Raw genomic sequence first — 25,006 nt, 5'->3', positions numbered from 1 at the left:
CGATATATTTAAGTTTACGTAAGTAAATTTACAATAATTACTTTATAAGTTTTTATTTTCTATATTTCTATATCTAATTTGTACCTGTAAAATAAGATATAGTAAAAAAATGTACTCAATTTTTTTTATTTATTTAAAAGATATTACAACACAATTTACTTTTACAGTGTCTTGAAGGATTATCCAGAATGGTTTCATTAAGCAGATGCAGTTTTGAATTTGGTGGATTGATATGATTAAGTGGTGTAATGTGAAATTTCTTTCAAAAACATAAAAAAGTGAATAGTTTCTTCGTGTACTGACATAACACTATGATCTTTACGGAATGTATATATTTTAAATAAAAGAATTGTATAAGTTGGTGGCGTGGTAAAGATAATTTTTTGAGGAATGTGCCTCAATATAAATGGATGAGTGGTGGGGTGTACTTATGTGAGGCTATGAGAATAATTAAGCGGACAAATATAACAAGTCCCATTCAAGTTTAAAAGATACATTATTATTAGGTACGTCAAAAAAAGCAATTAAGACTTAAAAGTAATAATTTATGTAATCTACAGAATATTTCACAAATTTATAAGTTGTAACATCTGAAATCAAAAACCTACAACAAAAGTTATTTGGTGTGGAATCATTTAAAATCTTAAAACTGCTCTCCTGTAAAATTTAGTATTTGTGACTTACAACTTTTGGCTTTTTAGCCATCGATATATGGCTTGAATAAATGTATTTCCATTACAAAAACTATAAACATCTGTATATTGTTGCTATTGTTAACCGCATAGTTTTGAAATAAATATAATACTGTCGGTATCAAATCTAACAGTCTCAATTCAGCCTTCACTTTTCTGCAGTATTAAAGTATTTCAAACACATATATTTAATAATTATTAAATTTTGAAAGCATTAAAGCTTCACAACGAACTTATATATTTATATAAACATGCAGAACACTATTAGTCACTATATCTGAAAACGAGACATTGTCTTCGTCCTCTACGGTCCCGATAACCGATGAGCCTATATCAATGAAACCGAAAAAAGGTCTATCAAAAACAGTCTCAGCCATTCAAAATGTATCGGACACGACTATAAAACGACCATACGGATCGATGCCTAATTTAACGGCGGCGGCTATAACAATTGGTTATACTTGGTAATTCGACAAGGCTGCGATTCTGCAGGCACCGACTGCTGTTATAGTACAGCAGGTTTCCACTGAACCGATTGCATTTTGTCCGACGCCGATTGAATTGGCAAACTACGTCGGACAACGAATCCACGAACTTTTCCGTCCGCGGAAGTCGAGATCCGATCTCCGTTCGTCTCGTCTGATCGGCAGGTTTCTGCAGAAGAACCAAACCGTGATGGCTTAGGCGAATCGGACGGGAAGAGCCGAGATTTGACTGGTCGTTCGAAAGATTGTGGTGTTCAATGCCGTACATATCACTCCATTACACGGATAATGTGTTTTATGACACCGAAATTGAATGTACTGCTCCGATGCAAATTTCACGTGACTTGTCGACTTCTAGTTACGACTGTGACAAAACCAGCGGTAACCCAGGTTACTTAAATGTTGCTCGTTGTGGAAACGGGCGAAGAAATTCGTCCGTCGCGTCTTTTGTTGCGCGGCATGATATGGGTCTGCAGTAGTATCTATAGGCTATATACTATATAGACATTAATATTACTGTACCTATAGTTTCAAGTGTTCAAAACTTCAAACATATAAATTATCTTATAAAATGTTATATACTTATTTTTATGGTACTGGTTTGTTATAGCCCCGCCGTGGCAGGTGAAAACTTTATAGCCCCGCCACTCAGGTTTGTTATCACCCCGCCATTCATATAACAATAAATACATCGTATAAATATATATACTTATATATGTATTAAAATTAAAAAATTGAATAATAATAAATATAAAACAGTGGTATAATTAAAAATATTTATTTATTAACTATATATTGATATTGATATAATATTAAAAAAAAATTGAATAATTATAAATATAAAACAATGATATAATTAAAAATGTTTATGCGCTATGTTATTCCCAAAATTCTGCTATATCTTTTAAAATGGTTTCAAATGAATCACTATTATTCAGTTTTGATCACCACATAAATACTGCCAAATACGAGTCTAAAAAATTTCTATCTGTCCCTCTACGTTTTTTGTAGCCCCAGTTAAGGTTAAGGAGGGCTGAGTGGGCTGCAGCCCAGGGGCCCAACAATTTTATGATATTTTAATAAAAAAAAAAATTTTTGTTTATGCATAAGGGGCCCCCACAATGCATTCCGCCCACGGGCCACCACATACCTAAATATAACTTAAATTCTGTTGTTATATGAATGGCAAGGCTATAACAAACCTGAATGGCGGGGCTATAAAGTTTTCACTCGCCGCGGCGGGGCTATAACAAACCAGTACCATTTTTATATATTATTCTTAAATCAATTAGTTTAAGTTGTGAATTATATTTTGTTATGAAACTTATTTGACTATATATTATAATATAAAAATGCGTTTTTTATAGATACCATAAGTTTTTTTAAATCCTACTATCAAAAAAATTAAATTTAAACATTTGTATTTTATCAAACGTATATTTTGTATATTAGATTTATTTTATGATTTTTATTAAATTAAATTAGTAGTATTGAAGAGTGAAGACTCGGGAGAATTTAGATGTTTCCGTCAGGTAAGTTAGGAGTAGACTCGGGAGAGTTTACAATCGCTCGTTTATAATGTGAATTAACACTACAAACCACGAAAATAATAATAAGGCTAGGTTCACATGGACTCGCGTACACCCGCGTCGATCGCCACAACGACGCAAGATTCTATTTCCGCGCGTAGCTTCGCGAAACGACAGCACGAAACTAATACCTACTATATACGAAGAAACTGTTAACTGATATAATTAAATAGGTAGCCAGGTAGGTAAAATATACAGACTTCTATACTTCTATATAGAAATCTGTGGTAAAATAGCTATATAGCAAGCTATACGTTTACACTTTACATACATATTATATATTTATAACATGACAAATAGACATTTAACGATGTTAATGTCAGATAACAAATTATTATATGATGGATAAGATATTATACGAACAACGTGATTTATAAATAAACTTATACAATATTGACTATACAGTATAAACTATAGAGTAAGAACTATGAAATTGTATGGATGCAATTTGAAAATGAAACACAGGTCAGATAAAAAAGGTTCGAGGGCCGACAGTTGTCCATCCCCAGCGTATGGAATAATTGATTGTAGTTAATAGTGAACGTATCATATTATTTATAAAAAATAATATCTGCATTGTGTAGGTAATCGCTTCTGCGCTTAAATAACGACGATTATCGACCTTGCCGGCATGAGCTGCGGTGTCCGAGTGGTTAAGGAGTTGGACTCGAAATCCAATGGGCTCTGCCCGCACAGGTTCGAATCCTGTCCGCAGCGGAGTGAAACTTTTTGTAGGTTTTCTCGAACTTTCTTCTCGTTCATCGATACGACGCAGTGGTGATCCGTTAGTGACACCTAGAGAACACTTGGGAAACGCCTCGTCAACTCTTCGGCGGATTTTGGAACTCGCGAGAGGGGAATTTACATTACCGATTATGTTGATCTTTTTTGTGACGCGTCACTTCCATAACAAAATCTACACCACGATCATTGCACGATAATTTCGCAGATAGTTTTACACTTTGAACGGCGGTCACACTGTATATTTCGTCGTCGCCGCCGCCGGTTGCCATGAGTTACACCTATAGGCAACTCCGTTTTCCTACGACAGCCGCGGTCTGCCGCCCCACACACTCGTCCACAGTCGCTCCGTCGCTGTGTTTGTTGACGTTAAGTCTGTTCGCCGTCGCTGCTATCGTCGTCGTTTTTTGTTTTCGTTTTTTGTATATTTTTTCGACAGGCGTTTTGCTCTTACGTTTTGTTTTCAAATTGTTTTTGGTTCGCACACACACATCTCGGGATCTAGAATACTTATAATAAGTTCGGACGTGCTCCTGCAGCAGTAATGATATGACATCTCGCGAAAGAAACAAACGTAAGTAGTACCCATGAATCAATTATAGATACAATTATCTTTGCCTTTAGGTTTTATCATCTTGTTGTTTACCCCTATCGCCTATAGGTAAAGCACTTGCTTACTTACTTGTTGCACAGAATTAGTTTACGCAAAATCATGTCGTAGGATTGGTTTTAGGCGAGTCGCGAGTATTTAATTACTATTAATATTTTTCCTTCCCACGGGTTCTCTCAGTTATATATTGACATCGCCCTGCTGAACTTGACTGGACCATCAATGTATACCTATTATAGTATCATAATATTGTGTTTCTGGTGAGCAATATTTGTAGACTGTGACGCCCGGTTGAATTCACACGGTTCGGGCGAAGACAATCGTAGTTCGGTCACATCACTATTGGTTAAACAATCCAGACCGAAAAAAATCGACATCTGTTTCGTTTCCAGGTATCTATACCTGGAAACAAATAAATGACTACAACAACAACAACAATAACAATGAATACGACAATATTATTATCGGTGGTGCCCACTCGATACGCGTGTTTGGTGCTTTACAATATTCGTTTATTATCAATTATCATCACGCGATAAGACGACTATAAAATATTATATACGGTCTGATACGGACACCTGTAGTGACTGCAGTGAGGCGGGCCGCGTGTATTTGTGATTATTCCGACTGCAGTCGTGTATTCTTGTCATTAGATCTTCGATAATTTTACATTAATTATGTTGTTCGTGGCAATCATCGTGTATCACCATATTTCAATGTTGTTCTTTACACAGACTGTATGGTAGTCGACGAAATGCACTCTTACATGATGACATATTATAGGACTTATGTAGGAATTATTGTTTGCTAAGGTTTCAGTAATTCTCTTTTGGATGTTAAGAAGCAATGCCGTTCGATTGGCATACGCATACCTATGTATGATTTGTGTTCGAATTCTGAACAGTTAACGTTATCTGAAAACTATTGTAATCGTGAAGCAATAGAAATAATTTACAATATTATTACAAGTGAAGTACAAAATATGCGAGTGGATCTCGAAACTAGTATACTTAGTCGAATATAATATATGTTATATTTGACATACCATGACAAACTTGAGTATTTTCGATGTTTGAATGTTTAAAGAGATTAACATAAGCTACTACTTATTTCATAAAATCGTATAATAACAGTTTATTGTATAATAATTGTGTTTAGTTCCATTTACATATATATATATATATATTGTGATGTGTGTTACATTCTACGTACCTAGTTAACATTTATCACGTCATATAAGTCACCTGCGCTTAGACAGTGTTTGTTACTGTAGTATGTAACAGGTGTTTATATATGTTTTATAGTTTGTTTACTTTTTAGGGTTGTTAAAAATATCTCCTTTTTTGTAGAAACTACTTTATTATTTTTGTTTCTATTACATATTATATTTTATATAACGTAAGCAAATTTTGTAAATTATTATTGTTGGAAGACTATAATAGCAGTGCAATTTTTGCTGGCTAATCGGTTCTTATGAATCTTTGAATCGCGTGAGATCGAATATCTGTCGTTGAAAACTCTGTTAAAATATTACCATAATATAATAGTTACACTCCACCCGCGTGATCTTTCATCATTATTATGTTTCATCACCAGCTAATGCGGAGAAAACCATTGTGTTTCTTGTTATTCAACCCGTAGTCAAACAAACTATAAACTGAGGCAATGGATCTTAATTGAAATTGTAGGCTGGTATACCTTAACTATACAATTCACTGAATGAGCGTGCTATATTCCAAATAATTATCTTCGACAATCATGTTGAGCAGAAATTTCCATAATGCGTTTTTTACTTGACATTTTAATACGGTGACATCCTTGACGGTAGTTTATATTTACTGTAAAAAGTTATGAAAAATCGGTTAGAGTTTCGTCAACACGGTCGTTTGCACATTGTGTCGATGCACCATATATTTTATATTATATTTTTATATAATACGAGGACTACTGGTTTTCAAAAGAACCGTATAAAATGATTGGCGTCCTTCGATTACCGTCTAATAATGTAGTGCGTATATATGTACTTTTTTCGATCGCGCAGATTGAGAGCCACGTGAAATAAATCTGATGGATACGATATTATTACAGACACTATAATAATAAGAGTATCCCATCATTATTGTTGTTGGCGTCTGGTGGTCGGTGGGTTTATCATGTGTGTCCCAAAACTACCTTTATATTTATAATGTAGCAGTAAAATATACCGGCCGCACCTGTTGGGGTTCTCGAATTCAAAGAAAAATGCAGAGAATAAGAGTAAGGTTTTTATGATACTCCATAACGTATAACATTTCAAAAATTGTCTTGTATTACTTTTTAAATGATGTAGTTTTAGGCTCTATAATAAGCCGTGGGACTTACGGTTGTGGGTAAGTTTGATATAGTAATATTATTATTATTTTTATTGATTTATTTGTTTACTAAAATATTGTCATACCTATAAATTAAACTTTATAATTTACAAGTATCATTTTCTTAAAATAAATATCAATTTATAACGTTTCCATACTTTGATAAGAAATTTAAACTTTTTTACTATATAATTTTCTCAAAAGATAATTCACAATTCGTCAGAAAAAGGGAAGGTTAGATGCCTTAGGTATATATATATATATTTGTTATAAATTGCCGGCGATACTAACGCATCACTATATCGAGCTGTATCATACCCGTCTATATTGACTACTGGTGACGATGTCAACAACGACGCGTGAAGGGGAAATGTTTACGTAAACATGGTGAATATATATAATATACGTGTGTGTGTATAATATATATCACTACGACGATGACGATTATATCATCCGTGAATATGATTGAACTCTTGTGGTTTGAAATGGAAAGAAGAAAAAAAAATCAAACGCTACAATGATTAACTGACTACGGCGGCAACGGCAGTAGCCATGACCCGTTTTACCCTATTGGACCGACCGAGAGACAATATTATATTATATACGCACGACGAGAAATTAGTTTAAGGCGTAGATACACACCTCCACCCCCGCCGCCACCGTCATCGTACTTACAACTGCGGCTGCAGTAGATGGCAGTCACCGGCAGCCAGTCAGATTCCTTTTTATCTTTTATATACAAATATGGTGCCGATATTCCACCTTCACCGTACAATACTATACCACTATATATGTATAAATAATATAATAACATACGTGGCCCGTTTCTCTATGCGCGCGATCGTGCACGTAGCGCGCACCTTATATTATACATCGTCGTAAAACTCGGTAAGGTCTTCTACATACTTGGCGACAAAATCTTCACGTATCCTCGAACCGCCTTCACCGTCGCACCGTGTTTATTCTGAGAGAACTTAACATAGCTTCAGTTTTGAAGAAATGTCGTTTCACATAATATCTAATGCCTTCCCGAGCGTTCGCACTTAAACATAATATTCGTATACAATAATATGTTACATATATAATTAATATTATTATTATTTAAACTTTTTGATTTTTATTTATTCGAAATCATTGGCCATTGACTGGCTGACGCGTGACTTCTGTTTTTCTGTTTATTAGTTTTCTACTATTAGGTATGCTGTTTAGTTTCTGCGCGTGGTGCGAATAACCAGTCGCCAGAGTTTATATATCTTCTGTTCTTTCGTCCACCACCGCGCAATGTACCTATATATAATACCTAGTACTTCCTAACTCCATCATTTACGCATTCTCTGTATAAATATAAATTACGACGAGACTATGTGTGCGTGCACTGCAGTACACGTTATGTTCACGATAATAATATTTGTAAGATATTTCCATCACGTAGGAACGAAAGTGTGCTGCGCCGCGACCGGAATGATATGAGATCCTCTGCCGCGCGTCATATTACGCGTACACTATTCCGGGGAACCTGTTTTCCTCGTCCGACGGACGGACGACGCCATTGTAAACAATTTTTTTTCCACTGACCGTCGGCGGGGACGACGAGACGACGACAACGACGGACGGACGAGAATTTATGCCGCTCACCACCGGGGCACACCTTGCGTTGCCGCTGCGAGTCGTGTTCATTAACCTAACCCCACTCCCACTTACTCATTACATACTATATTATAGTCTATTAGTATGCGCGGGGCCCATTGTCTTTTTCAGTTTCGCACGTTTATAATATATATATACGTATATAAAACGAGGAATAATGAGAAACGTCCGACGCCGGTCTTATCATCATGATAATTATTATATTATAAATCGGATATATACTATAGTATAGCCAGTATAAATAGGTATTATGTAGATACTGAGGATAAAAAACAAAACAATTGATGCGGTCGAAAAAGCGAAACGCATAAGAAACATTCTCCGGATAACTAGAGGAAGTGATGCATCTTGTAGCACGGCAGAGAAATTAACGGCGGTGGCGTTATGTCGCTATGGCGGTAATAATCTTACTATAATATTTGGATTTTGGACGGTGCTACTAAAGATCTATTGTAATGTACAATACATATATATGAAAAGTGGGAGTATTGTGCACTGAGCATAATTTAAATACAAAACTAGTGATAAAAAAAATGTTTCAAAAGTGAAAATCCTACATTATAATTACTGCAGTTGATTAAAAAAAAAACGAGTATGCCGTAATCGTATTGCAGCAGAAGTAGGTATATACTATATAGGTATATGCGATTACGACGCACAGTAACTGTTGCTTATGTTTCCGTGTTGTGACGCGCCATATAAACCGCGACGATAAATTGATATCATCATTTTTTTTAACGTTATATACGTAAATACAATAAAGTGTTTGCTCGCGAAAAAAGAAAAACCATTACTAAGATTGAAAAAATGCATTTCGATTCATTGTTCATCGTCGTCCTCATCCGGTTAGGTAGGTAGGTACCTATATAATGTTATTATTAGGAGTATTGCAATGGTAGTGGAAGTTGTAGTTTTGTCGTGATTGAATAGAGCGACGAGTGAATGGAATGATCATTTTATAAACCGGGAGGCCCATGACCGCTGGAGACATCACGTACATTGTCCAATATTATTTTACTGAACATAATCATTTTTATTATTATTATTGCATTTCTATTAACTGACAATTTTCTATTTAATAAAACGCACGTGCTCCTGTATCCGTGAACTTGGTTCGCGTGTCTAAACATGTTTACATAGCATACAAAATTATATTATACAGGTATCTAGGTAGTGACAAAAATGTTACTCTATAGTTGATGGCGCATTATTGTGCAGTGTTCGATGGTTTAATTATTAGTTATTACGTACTGCAAGTGGTTTTGAAACTGGACAAACTGAAATTATTGCAGCGTGGACAATCTCTTTCAGTGGTGGTGATTAGAGGGCATATCTCTGCACTCGGTAGGAACGGGTCACGAATCTCCGTGCGTTTCGTCATTCCTAGTCATTACTCATTACTATCCATTCCGGTCTAAATAATACGACAAAAGTAATAAGGATCGTTTTATTAGTCAAATATTATATTAGGATTTTGAAGTTTAGTGTTATAGTAATGTTTTCGTTGTTTTTACAAGTATAATATACCTAGCCTTAAAATCAAAAATGATAATTATGAAACCCAATTTGAAATCAATTCTATTGATTTGTATTTTTAATTGTATGTATTTTATCGAAATACCTAAAATTTGAAATTATAATTATTAACAATAGGAAGTATAGATTGTGTATACTATTAGATTATACATTCGTTTTTAACTCGTAGTTTTGAATTAAATAATTTTATTTAGAAGATGTTATGGATGCAAAATGCACATAATATATAGCTACAAATAATTTGTTATTTTTTGTACTTGTGACAACGGCGACGCAAGTAACATTTATGCATGTACGTATAAATCGAATACGCTTTGAATATAATATATTGTGGTCACCCATGCCTGTTACCTGTTTATATGTAAAAACTATTTATGATACCTATCTTTGCTGAGCTGGTAGTTAATAGAAACAATATGCTCCTCCATGCAAAATAGTTTGTGTCACCACTAGATTTATGACTAGTGTGATATTTTATTATATACCTATAGGTATAGGTACCGTAAATCTTCCAATGAAATTATTTTACGATTGAAAACTCAAGAGGAACCAATCATAACTATTTGTATGCATCTCTACATTCCATAAAAATCTGAACAAGTATATTATATTTGTTTGTGTTTATTGTGTTTATATTTTATGTGTCTTCTAGGTATAAAATAATAATATGCCGGATATCATTTAGTTGACGTAATTGTCTAGAACAAATTTATAATTTCGGGTTATCTATTTTATGTTATTTTATTAAACAATAAGATACATGTTTACAGTTCAAGATCGAGTACTTTATTATGTATAAACTGCATTGAAATAATTTACTAAAATAAACTAAAAGAACAGTTTCAGATCAAACTTTATAAGGAAATTAAAAAAAAAATAAAAAGATTTTCTGTCATATTATCTTGTAGGTTTATATTAGTGTACTTCATTATAATTTATATAAATATAATCTTGGGTAGCTATGTTTTTACAATTGTAATAATATTTTTGTATAGTTGTTGTTTTTGTTAATCACTTATTTTTTAAATTTATTAAATCAAATTAACCAAAAGCTCATAATAATTTTGCCAATTATGAATTTTATATTGTTATTAGACCTGTTGTAACATATATTACTAAAAAGACCGTTAATACGATTTGGAAGAAAGGATGTTTGCCTAACAGGAATCATGTGAACTTGAACAATCAAGTTAGAACTCGATTGTTCCGAAATGTCTTGCATAACATGTTTTTAACGATTTAAATTTTACATAGCAATTATTTTTCTCTAAATTCATATAATCTTTTTAAGTAAAATATTTTTTTTTTTTAATATATTATAAACTATGTTAGGAAAAATAAATTATCATATAATTATATACAAGCTACACATTTTTACGTGTGAATGTTATATAAAGATTTATATAGAATTGTAGTTCAGACATGACACATGCCGTATATTAATAATGCAATAATTATGAATAAATATTGAATTAACTGACTCGAAAACTTTAGGTGTAAGACGAAAAACAGTTGTTATAGTGTACATGTTTATTTTTATTATTTACGGTGTATAAAAAAATTGTACTAAAAACGAAACCTAAGTATAGTGCAGAATTAATTAATATTTGCTGGTGACATTGTTTATATTATATTACACAATATAGATCTTGTAGTGTTTAATGCGGGATTGATTTAGGTCACATACTCGTGTTTGTACAATGACAACAATGATGCATATAGATATTACGGATTGACTTTTAACCTGGACCAGCTGTATATAATAGATTGTGTTGGGGTTGGCTAGTTTAAGCGTTAATCATTTTGATATAATACAAACATAATATAATGATGACTTCTGTGAACCGGTAAAATCATCTCTCGGCACACTTTCCAACAACGGATATCCGTTCGTTTTCTAATACATAGATCTATCTATTTATATATAATATAATATACAATATAACTACATAAGTATATGAATATAACCGCACAAAAGACACTGATGGTAATTGTCGGATCGTTTTACTCTGGTCCGTCGGCCGTATGACCCACAGTCCATGTGTAACCTAACCCGAAACACAAAATAAAGCGTACGCTCGCCGTATGTTGTATAACTTAGGAAGATTAGGTCATGCGTATACACAAATACATCTAACTGGAGAGTTTGCATTGTCGTACAGAAGTCGACCAAAATCACAATCTGCAGTTGTCTATTTAACATAGGTAAATAAATGTATATATATTTATTATTATATGTGTGTGTGTATTACCTAACTTGTACGTAAAGTAAATACTTAAATATTCGACTCGTCATTTTTAGGTTTTCCAGATTTAATTTATTCATAATTCTGTTTCGTTAATTTAAAAGTATTTTTATGTTAAATAAGGAGGGTGTAACTATATACATTTTGAATTTTATTACAATATACACGAGTAATTGACTAATGAAGTATTTAAGTAACTAATAAGTAATAACATATTTTTTACCTATATGTATCGTAGCATGGTTAAATACTTTTTATCGTAGACGCTTGAGTTATGAAAACCATAAGAGGTAGTTTATTGTTTATAGGTATCATAAATCGTGTCTCTATTGATGACTGATGAGTTGATTTTAATATGTCACATTTTATATAAAATAAAATTTACATAATAGTTTACTTATAAATAGTAAAAATAAACCTATAACGGATAATTATTTTATAGTATGTACCTAATATATTTCAATTTTTAGCTTTAATTAAATTTAATCTTATTTAGATTTTAGACATTTAGGAATGGATGTTTATAATTTAGTCTTAAATGTCACATCATGTTAATGGCATTGAAACCTACCTTATAAACTAATAGGATTCCGCTGTGATTCATTAATTCCTTCTTCTGATTATTTCGTACGATTGCTTTGTTACCATTTTCAACTACGAAATTGTTCTTGGCTGCATAATATTCAAATGACATTGTTTTGCGAAGTTCAGTGTAAAAATTGTATCCCCTCTTGAAGCTTAGTGTAACGGGTTAAATCGTGAATCATCTGTTGATGGACTAAATGAAAAATTTAGACACAGTAGTTTCTTTCCAAGAGGTTTTATTGATAATATTATCTAGCAATAGAGTGACTAGGTATAAAATGTATTGAAAAAATTGTTCTTGCAAGTTACACAGCTGAAAATCAGTCAGCATATTCTATACAGTCGAGTGTATATATAGTATTTCCGGTTAGCAGAGCATTCTTCGTATACCTATACCGGCTATACTCCAGTCGTATGTCATTATTAGGTGCATATATAGTATTATGACGAATTGTTTACATATATATTTTATTTTGATTTAGTTTTAGTATGGGTAGTATGGGAATAATAAAAAAAAGATTTTAAATGATTTTATGTAATTCCTTTTTACATTACCTATGTAAAAAAAAAAACACAATCATATAATGATATATGTATTAAACTTTTAAGTAAAAAATATGATTGACCTATTTACAAATACCAAGTTTTTCAAAAGATTATGTTGCTATGAGTAAAATTGTTAATTTTTATCAATAATGTATCTATTTTATATTTTCAAATATGTTGGACTAATCCTATGATCATATTATCATATACCTAACTATGTATAGGAAAAAATTTTAAGTATAGAAATACGTCGTACAATATAGATTTATACAAAAAGATGACAACACAGGGTTTTAGATGCTGAAGTGTGTGTATTACGCAAAAAAAAAAACTTGTGGTCAAAAAACTATAAACTTTCTTAATATTATTTAATTCATTAGATTTTGACGTAAAATTATAATATTATAAAAACCAAAACCTTAAAAAAAAATATAATTATAAAAGAACGATTATTGTATATAATTTACCATAAACCTAATTGTTATTGTATACGTTATGCTATGTTAATATTTTTTTTCATATTTTATAAAAATTGTTTATTGATATTATAAATTTTATATTATGTTGAATCATTTTTATTCTGTAATTTTTTTTAATTATGTACTAGTACTAAATAATATTAGTCAATTGTATTTGTTTACTAGTTTTATAGTTTACAATTTGTATTTAAAAAAAAAATCTTTTACTCTCTATCTCCAACACAAGTATAGCTTAAAGGAAATAGATAATGGAAAATGAAAATTATATATTTAATAACTATTATGCATAATACATGGGTATATTCTTTTTTCGATCAATAAAAAAAAAATACTAATAACTTATTTTAGTTCATATGATCACAAATACTATATCAATATTTTTTTAACAGTTAATAGGTAATAATAAATATTTTAATTCGATTAATCATGTAAAATATAAAATTTATATAATTATAATATATAACTGTATTTTAAGTTTTAACCCTTCTTATATAATCATTTTAGTTTGCACTCTACGTACTTATTTAAATACTTGTTTATCTGCAGACACAATATACGAGTATCGGAGTATATTATATTCAGTAAATAATCGAGTTGAATGTTTAATATCTTATTTATACAATAAAAGATAATTATAATTTCAATTTTATTCCTAATTGTAAAGTATTTTAGTATTATTCATAATTCCTGATTGCGCACAATAATATTATAATAGTTGCATTCAATCATGCATGTATTGATTATTATGTATAATAGCCAGAACTAAAATATATTACCTGTATTAGTATATAACAAATCGATTTAAATTTTACCTAATTCATAATTACTGTTATTTAATTATTTTATTGAGTAATTAAATTGATTTCTGTATACAATTTCTTTATATAAGGTTAATGTATATAATCTCATTTATAATAAATTGTTATTACTTCAAAGATTTCACTTATTATATATTTTTGTAATAGTACTACAGACAAAATTTTCATTTAAGTGTTGTATTTTTATATTTTTGGATAAGCTTCACTAGGCATGAAATCACTTTTTATTATTTTTGACATACATTCTGAATGTTGCGTAAATTATTATTTTATTAGCATTAAAAAAAAAAAAAAAACTGCAGTGTTATTGAATAATTATTGAAGTATAGCCGACTACGTTCAAATTGCTAAACGATTAATAATAACTCTGTAGGTACTCAGTGGTGGATTTTTTCAATTATAGCTATATTATAGGCTGTTTGATTACTTTTTGTTTTAATTCTTGTACCAACCTTTTTTTTTATTATTTGTTAAGGCTTCAACAACTGATTATTAACCTACTTTAAAATTAAGTACAAGTTATAACTAATAAGTCTTATAATAAATTCACACTACCTGTTTATAATTTTTGGTTTAAATAGATTACATCAATAAAAAATGTATATATTGTATATTATATTATACTAGATTAAATGTAAAAAATTGTTCAATGTTTTCTTCATTGATATTGAATCGAATAAAAGTGTTTATATTTTAGATGGTGAAATAAGTGGGTTTTTTTTATTGTTTATATTTATTGTTGGTTATTCTTTTGTGGGGATTATAACTCATTATTAAAATAAGAAGTTAAATAATTTAGTCATTTTGGTTTTAATACTACCATCAGTCAATATAAATATTATTTTTTGACCATTTTTTTTCTTATAAATATTCGTTTAATTTTTTTCTACGTGAAATAATTTTTATTTGAGAAATATTCTTTGAATGTAAACGTGATAAAATTGAAAGGATAGTTTATAGTTATTATTTTAAACTTTAAAGAAACATGTCTCTTGTTGGTTCAAGTTCTTCATCTAACTAATCGGTGACTCGTGTTGAGAGATTAAATCTTGATCTGATTTTAGGTTTTTTGATTAGGCTTTAATTTTCTGTACCTTTCTTTTCTTTTTTATTACATAAATAAACGAACCATATTTTACATTTACATAATAACCTTGAAAGAATTATAATAATGAACCTTTTCTTGTATGAAGACATGAATACACTTATACACGGAATAAGCACACACAAACACATGTACCTATATCTATTATATATATATATAGCATTTAATAAAAGTAACACCGGATCTATAGTGAAAGTAAAAAACTGCATTTATATAGAGTATTATTTTTTTGTTTATATGAACAAACCGCGTTGGTTTGTGTTTATTCAGCTTTTGTTTTCCTTCCTATCACCTTATTAATAATGTCGATTCTATGCAGATGGATGTTTAATGGCTCAAGTTAGTTTATGTATTTAAATTTCTTGTATAGTAATTTTCAATTACCGAAATATAATTGCTGCTAACGTAGTAATGGATATCATAGATTTGTTGAAGACGATTTAAATGCAATATGACATAGGTAATAGAAGTATCGCATATAAATTAAAATATATATATATATTAATTAACATTTGTTTTCGAAGAATTTTTTATTCAAACTTACTACGCACACCTTTTTTTATTCTCTATAACTTTTATTTCATTATGTGGGTCGCTCCACATGCTTATACATAAGTCATTCTGTATCGAGCCCATTATTGGAATATTGATCACGCAAGAATGTCCCGGCTTAATTTACTTCCGGGTGCGTACATGCAAATACAATAGATTTGTTTTAGCATTTACCAATTATTTTTTTTTTTATAGTCATTGCTGAGATCTATTATGTAACATTTTATTTTGTATTTTTTTGAAAATTATTTGAATTATTTTAGACTGATATTAAAAATACACGTATTTATTTAAGTACATTAAATATATCACCCTATATAACTACTTAATATGTATGTTGTAAATTATGTGTATCAACAAGAATAGTTGTTCTGATTAATTAATAAACGTAGCAAAGATAGATATAACGCTTATAAGTTATAACCATATTGATGTAGGTCTTGTTTAGATAAAGTTTATATTCATTTTACTTAGCAATCATTTTTATAGATTATTTGTATTACCACTATCATGCAATTTCATTATTTAAACGAACGAGTATAATCCATAACGAGAAAAACCTGTACATTATTTTTGGTCGACATAATTTCAATAGATGTCTTGTAACTTATAATAGTTGTGTTTTGTAAAAATGAGAGTTGTGACGTCTTGTTATAAATTGAGCAATGATCAATGACTAGTTGAAAAATAAAAACTAAGTAGATTTAAGCTTATATGTGAATTAATATTATGTATTAAAAAATGTGATCTTTATACTTGTAACTATAATAGTATATGTATTCTATTTATAGTGAAATGTATAACGTGTTATGAATTATTAATACATAGCAATTTCTATTGAAAATCGCAAACACCTTTAAAAAAGTAATTTATCATTTGCATAATTTATTTGTGAGAAATCAAGCAACTTATTAGATTTAAGTCATACAAATTTTATGTTTATTCCTGGTGTATTTAAACTATTACATTTAAAATCATTTCATATTAAAATTGTTTTTTTTTTTTGCGAGAACGAATGTTATTAGTTTGTGCCGCTATTTTATTTTGTTCATGATACATTATTTTATAATTTTTAAAAACGATTTATCTTTTAAATTTAATAAGTATTTTTTTTTCAGATTAGCAGAATGAAGTAATAGTATCAGATAAAATATTAGTTTTAAACAAGTCACTAATATGCGTATCAATGGCGCCGAATCACTGTCATCGTCTTCAAAATCTGAAGCCGGTAAGTTAAAAAAAAAATAAACTAAGCAATTAATTAATTTTAACTAGAACCACTATATTAATAAGTTTATATTGATAAATTATAGTACTCGAACATAAAATATGTCTACAACATTTTATTTATTTTTACAAAATTTAAAGTATTAATAGGGCTTCAACGTGAAAATTAATAATCATCTCACTACTAGGTTATAAAGTGAATAACGGGTTAATTAAATTTCACAGACACCAATTAAATTGCATGGCTTGAAGTTATCTTATATAGCTTATTAAAAAAATGCATTTTTAAATTATTCAAAATTGCATATTATTATAATTATAATCACAATTATTGTGAAATAAGATATAATTTAAAAGGTAGTATATAGATTGAGATAAGATTAATACAAGTTTCAGCGTAGATTGTAATTGCTATAGCTCATCTCCTCTGTCTCAACTAACGTTTATATGTAGTTGCACAAGTGGGCAGTACATACTGTTAGTGCTCGAATTGGAAAAATAAAGGAAAAGGGACTCCCAGAAGTAAAAAAAATAGCGTTCCATTCAATGATTGAAATTAACCAACCCCCCCCCAATAGTATTATCAACAGCAATCAAACAAACATTACAGCTATATAAAATGTTTACTACAACAATAAATACGAACAGTGCGAGGGAAGCGAGCAAAAAATTGTATGGGCCCTTAGTCCTTACGTTCTGGGACCTATCCGCCCCCCCCCAGGGCGCGGGCGGCTCCTGTACAATGTGTACATATGTATTGTTACCAATGTTACCGACCATCAGATAACATGGCTTCTTAAATTTTATCTTGATATAAAATAAAGTATTCATACATATTATTAGTAGCTGTAAGCCTGATTATAATAATTATCTTATATCTTTTGATTTTTATCATCAATGAAATTACAATTTTTTACATTTGTTCAAATTGCTAATACATAATATTAATATATATAGTATATACTATGTATGAACAATGAACGTTTTACAAGTTTTTCAATAATAATTTACATGGTGGACGTACCATCCCCCTGTATAAATTAAAAATATAAGAAGGGGTACGCTAAAATAAATAATAATTAGTAGGGGAGCCCCGCCCCATGCGTTCTTTTGATTGAAAATCGAAATAAGTTATCATCGACGGGACCGAGTGCTATAATAGTGTTCTAGTTTTTGTGTCATTACGATGATCGAATATTATAGGTAGGTACATAATATATATAAAGGACGGTCACCTACCTTATTATTATATAAAAACAACGATCGACGCGAAACGATCAAATGGCAACAATAAAAATAGTTGAATTCCGTTTTGAAAATCACTTTTTGCCGTCATCGTCGTTGTGGTCATTGTTATCGCCTAGCTTGTATTATGTTATACCTCTGTCCTCTATACATTTCGAGCGTCATACCCGCCGGCGCGGCGGTTCATCGCATATAATATAGTTTTTATAATTTATTATAATGTTTGACTGAAATACCGTCGTCAAGCTTACATCATTTAGATACATCGTATATAATGTACACGATAACAATATAATACGTTTATATATACGTGTGTAATATACCCATCAAAGAAGTGTTAACGACACTGTACAATATACATGTATCTCATTTGAGGTGTATCTGTATATAAACGCCGCTAGATTTCTTCGAAGGCCGTGGGAAATCCGAGGAACCTGTGCTCGGTCGTCGTCGTCATGTGCCGGTTCTCTATGCAGTCGTCGCCTCGGATATACGTAGGGTTCCTCATATATGTTACGCTTTTCGTATAATATAATAGTACCTATTTAGCTACTCGGCACTCATCGGTAATCATATTATAAGTTATACCAACCATAAGCTTAAAGTATTGTTTAAGTAAAGAATAGAATCAATTAAAAAAAAAACAATTTTTTTTATACAAAATAATAATCTATAAGTATATTTTATCTCCTTTCACGTAAAAAAATAGACTTAAAACGTTGATGTATTGTATATTATTATTTATTCAGAATTATCTATCAATGTATTATTAACTGAATCAATGAGTTTCCAAAAATCAAGTATAGTCGTGGTAAATTTATGTAACTATGTATCCCGTACTTATACATGGTAAATTCGTATGTCACGTATTCACTCACTACCTATTTATATGTGTTATGTCCGCCACCTTTCCCTGTGTGTTAGGTGGATCGGTGAACCACAACAAGTCTGACGTTCGACTGCTTTTATATCGTATTATTATATTTTAGTATGTCCAGTGTACACACTACTCACACCACATCAGTAGATGGTGAACGGATCAGGTGCTACTATATTCGATCGCCAAAAACCATACGCGCGGGTGAAAGCGAATATCGTGCAATGACATTGATGGGGCGGAGTGGGTAGAGTAAAATAAACATAAAAAAAAACACCGAATGTTTTCACTGCGATTGACACATGGTGGTCAATGATCATTATACCTGCGGTGGCGGTCTTCCATCCATCGGACTGTACATCCGATCGTCCATCGTGATAATAATATATAATATTATTGTATTTTATACAGGATGTGCTTCGGCCTTGACACTCCTGCGTCGCCGAGTTCCGGACGACGTCATACCAATAGCCAGTCGACGATGTTATTTTTTATATGTTATTACGGGAAATAGTACTTTTTTACCATCATTATTTTTACTCAAAACCATTCGAAAAAATATTACTCGTTGTCGTTTCCGCGTTTGTGACGCGACGAGTCTGCAGTTCGCAACCGGTTCGATTATATGTGTACTATGGCAGTGTAGTTGATAGAGCCGCGGGTCCATCGTGAACCGTGATTTTTTATATTCCAATGCGCGAATAATTTTATTTTTACCGTAATAATGTTATATAGTTTTATACTTTTATAGTGTTCCGATCTGCGATTTTTAAATTCTTTTAGTCGTCTGATACAACCTGTTTGAGCAAATCAACCTATGGTGATATATTATTATAGGTATAGTAGGTACCTTGGAATAGTTTACCACCGACTGTCGAGTCATAGACGTTTTGTCTATATGTCGTCTAATATGATTGCATTTTCTATATAATATAATATGTTCGTTGTTTTGAATATTATATTATGCAATTATTAGTTTGTTTTCATCAAAATTAGCATTGTTTTTCCTTTGCTATATGTTCGTAAAAAGTTGTGAAACTCGGATAGTGTATCTTTGAAATCGAATAGCCTAGCGTAAACATATAAATGATATCCGCATGTTCGAATTTCATGGTAATGAGTGTTTATGTTCGAGTATGAATGTATGATGATCATTTAACATTCATTTAACATCTGCACGTACTTTTATTATATTATTTTAATATAGACTCATCTGTTTTGTTGCCAGCTATTAAGCTGATTAATCGCTAATCTGTATTGTTTACCAATTGTTATTACCACAGTGACTAAGCAAATTGCTTTATATTAAAATGGGTGTACATTTCTAATATTTATAATTCTTTACTGACTTAACTTTCTTTCTCAGGTGACGATTTATTCGTTTGTGATCGATGTTATTATTATTACAATATTTCAAATTAGACATCACAATTATTTTACAAGATATACGTCAGAACATACGTACCTATAATAAAACATAATTACTATTATATATATAGTATTAAAAATTGAATCATATTTACTAATGTAGGTATATAGCTTTAAATTTATGTAATAATTCTGATATTCATTAATATGATATTGTTGGTCAGAAATAACTAATAAGTAGGCTTTAATTTTTTATTTTTACTTTTAAATAATCATTGTACGGTAAATAAATCTTGTACAACTTGTCGTTTCGGTCCCGTGAATTTCGTGCGAAAATAAAGATTTTTGACCTTGGAAATTGAAACTATAAGTCATTGAGACAATGTCATAAATGTATAATGTGGAATTATGAAAGGTTGTAAAAATAAGTAACATTTTTCCATTATTATGTCTGTATAGGTACAACCATTTATTAAAAGTCGTTCTGTTATAATAGTCCATTAAAATGTATCTATTATAAATGTACTATAATAATAAGCATTGTATACCTATAGTTGACTCATAATCTTTTAATAACTTGTAAAATAGGGATTGTTATTATCTTATAATTTATACATTTTTATCAAGTTCATGAATAGCTTTTAGATAAAATAATAAGTAAATAAATAAATAAATAAAGTCACTAGGTAGATAATTAATTTCATTATGATATTTATTTTAGAATCATTTTTACTGTTGATTACTTAAATAAATACAGTTATAATCTTTATTTGAAGTAAAGAAAATGTTTTTTTGTAATTAAAAAGACAAAATCATATTATACTACTTTCTTACTATAACTAGTTTTATGTCGTGTGAAATTGGACATTTAAAATTATTTTTTATGAAAAAATATCGGTATACATTTATGTAAGTAATGCCATTTTTAATCTCAAAAATTTTAATTATTGAATTAATAGGACAAACGATTCAGACTTGTGTGTACCCGATTTCGAATAAGGACCCCCGGTATGTGGTAACACTGCCCGTAAACATATATCGATTGACCCTCGTGGTCACCCTTCGAGAGCTGCGTTCCGAGAGGAGTGTGTTCATACAGCTGCAACGACTGTAACGACGCGGTGGCCGTTGTGTTTGAAATCAAACGTCGGCTAAGTATGACGTGTGTAGTCGTTGCGGTGTAGTTAAAAGTACATTTTAATTTTTCCATTCTCGTTGACATGCGTGTATTCCATATTTTATATAAATTATCGTTTCGTTACATATCCTAGAAATATTAATAGTACCTATAGGCAAATCGAGCGTGTAGTTAATGTCGAAAAGATGATTTTTGATACGGTTTTACGTGCGACAGAGTTATCTCTATAAGTAAGTCCGTTCTGAAGATTTTTTGGCGGTGTACTATTGAGTATTGAGATAAGTTTTGAATTTTTAGAACATTCTATACAATGTAGAAATTGTTTTTAACGTTTGTAGTAGAATACTCCCCACTTGTAGTCATTTATTTCAATATTACAGGATTACATATTATTCCGTATGTGTTGAACACCTGCAATAGTCTGTGTATAGGCTTTAACGTCCGGCTTCCAGACGACTCGAATCCTGGAGATCCTATTTTTATGTACTACCTTCGGTCGTCAACCTCGCTGGATGTGATTTCCAAATTTAGCATTTACTACTGCGTACTTGGTAGCTATCTGTTTTACACATTCGTTTACCTGTTCTAGATGGTGTTAAGTGGGTTTGAAAATTATTCTCCTTTACGTTTTTCACATACCTACCTACTTTGTTTATTAGTTATTTATTGATACAATGATAACATTTTAACTTTTTATTGTTCAACTCTTGTTTGTTATGGAATTTAGCTTTCCTTGACACGATTGTATTAGGTTTAAGTATTCCAAAATTAAAAAAAATATATATCAAGTACGTCATGTTGCAGGTAGTGTTAGTATATTTATTAACTAGAAATTAAATAGTTATGTCATTGAAATCAAATATTTCTGAAATACAAATTACAATATAAATAATAATTCTTTGCTGTTTGTTTATAGTTAAATTAGGTAAAAAATAGTAAAAAATAGTAAAATATTATTATTATTAAGCTCAGAAAAAATAATAGTAAACCAGAAATAAATATTTATAATTCATTAATAAAATGCTGTATTGCAAAATTTAGATTACATATTATTTATCAAAAAATTACGAAAAATGTAATACTTATTAATAATTTCATCTTACATAATATGTGTGTAGATATTATAAGAAATATTTTACAATCTAATATTTAAAATGCAGTAATATCAGAATATTTCCTATATTGGGTAAAATTAAATTATAATATTCATGCAAATTAAAATCTAATGAGAATCAATGGTTAATTGTGTTTAAAATATATTAATGTTTTAATAACTACTTTATAGTTTTCACCAAGTTACTTAAAATTTAAATATATTAAAACTAATTTATTCTTATGTTAAATTATTAATTAGTTTTGCAGTTAAACGTATTTCTTAATCAATAATGCACAAGTTATAATGATATATCAGGAAGAAATATTTACTTGGATAAATTGAATTATATATAGGAACATGTAGTATGTACTTACATATATGTGATTATAAATAAATATAATATATATATAGGTAATGTTTGTTTCATAAACTTATTATATTTAAAAAATTAGGAACTATTTAATACATACATAAATTCTGAATAGGTATAATGTTCTGTTTTATATTTCCAGTTTTGACAAAAAAATAAGAGTATAATTTTAATAAGTTTACATAATATTGTTATACCGACTTATTATTATAGCAATTATCATAATTTTTTCATTGCATGTTAACCTTGAGTTAAATATTTTAAATATCAATTTTCAATATATAGATATATGTTATTATTATTATTTATTATTCATATTAATATATGTAATACTAACTTTTCTCTACATTTTTTCAGTTGGTTGTTATTTAGTTTATTATTAAAGTATTATTATGATTATTGATTGTAAATGCTTAGAATTTTATTTATTTAATAGGTGTAGGTATAGCCGATAGGATACTGCGAACTTCGATTGAAAGAAAATAAATAAATTTATTGACGTGTTATTGATTTTTTTTGAATTGACATACATAAAATTAAGTAGTTGAGGTGCACCATAATTCAAGTGGTTTCCGCAAATTCATATACTATTATAGTTGGAAGTTAATTCAAGTTGTATTAATTACTCAACTATTCGTTCACCCCAAAACACGCAACTATCTTTATTGCGTGCCTTAAGCACATTATTCACGTTTGACATATTCCTCATCAGTCATCACCTAATAGTTTAGTAATTTTTTTTTTTATCTAAGAGTGAAAAGCCATAAACTGTAATTAAAAAGAAAATAATAATAATTTCTAATGTGTTATAATATGTATTAATATGATTGAATAGCGTTATTGCTGAAAATATAATTACAAAAATAGTTTCAGTTACCGACATGCAGACTGTAACGGCTAAGGTGCAATTGGCTTGGAGTGAGTGTATAATAAATTTTTAAAGTCAATATTAACACGTAGAATAACATAAAAAATATATATGCATTATCGTTTTTATTTGAATGATGGGCGTAATTCGCTAATGCCTTGATAAATGTTGGGTGTCTGTCAAGTTCGTAAAAAAAAAAATATAAATTTATGTTTTTCTACTTAACTACATGTGTAGATGTTCATGTATTTAGTTAGATAAATTATTATATTATGATGTACTTAGAATTATTTTGATATGTAGACATGTATTTGTATAGTAAATCTATTTTAGTTGAGAAGATCTAATATTCTGGCTATTATTAGGTCTATTATATGTATATTTTTATTATGACCAAAAATCTATCAGTGCAATATTATTGGAAACAACTAAAAAAGTAAAAAATTATATTTTATCAAAAGTTTTTCCGAATAGTAAATAGGTATATAATTAGTTATAGTTAACTTAAATTTTTTTTTTAAATTTAAATATTTACGTACAATTGATGCTTTGTGGTACAATAAATAATTTTGATAAGTAATTTACCTAAAACTTCGATTTGTTTTTACATACCTATGATGTATCGGTTAACCATTTAATGATAGAACTCATGTTATTATTATTTTTAAAGAATTTGAAGTTAACACATAGGTAGTGCTTAATTAAATGTGTTTCTATATGGTTCTAAAAAATTAGAAGAAGAAAAATTAAATAGGAATTTAAAAAACATAGGTATACATATTATCGTAAAATAATAAGTGTTTTTTTAATATTTCATATATTATGTTTCTATATT

At 29.8% G+C, this 25,006-nt stretch overlaps 1 protein-coding gene and 1 non-coding gene across 2 annotated transcripts in view; both read left to right on the top strand.

Annotated features, from left to right (window-relative positions):
- Nucleotides 1–3,401: 3,401 nt before the first annotated feature.
- Trnas-cga (transfer RNA serine (anticodon CGA)) lies at nucleotides 3,402–3,483 on the top strand. The gene has a single exon. It is a non-coding gene; the product is annotated as a tRNA-Ser (tRNA).
- A 340-nt stretch (nucleotides 3,484–3,823) lies between these two features.
- LOC114130237 (echinoderm microtubule-associated protein-like 2) overlaps nucleotides 3,824–25,006 on the top strand; it is a 51,496-nt gene continuing 30,313 nt past the window's right edge. Inside the window, 2 exon segments of the mRNA XM_050198159.1 lie at nucleotides 3,824–4,081; nucleotides 17,101–17,210. Of these exon segments, the coding sequence (XP_050054116.1) occupies nucleotides 17,159–17,210 (52 nt within the window). The 5' untranslated portion in view covers nucleotides 3,824–4,081; nucleotides 17,101–17,158.

Source organism: Aphis gossypii, chromosome 1 (genome assembly GCF_020184175.1).
Source record: "Aphis gossypii isolate Hap1 chromosome 1, ASM2018417v2, whole genome shotgun sequence".
NCBI classification, from domain to species: domain Eukaryota; kingdom Metazoa; phylum Arthropoda; class Insecta; order Hemiptera; family Aphididae; genus Aphis; species Aphis gossypii.
Note: the sequence above shows the minus strand (reverse complement) of the source record. Positions and strands in the feature narration are given on the sequence as shown.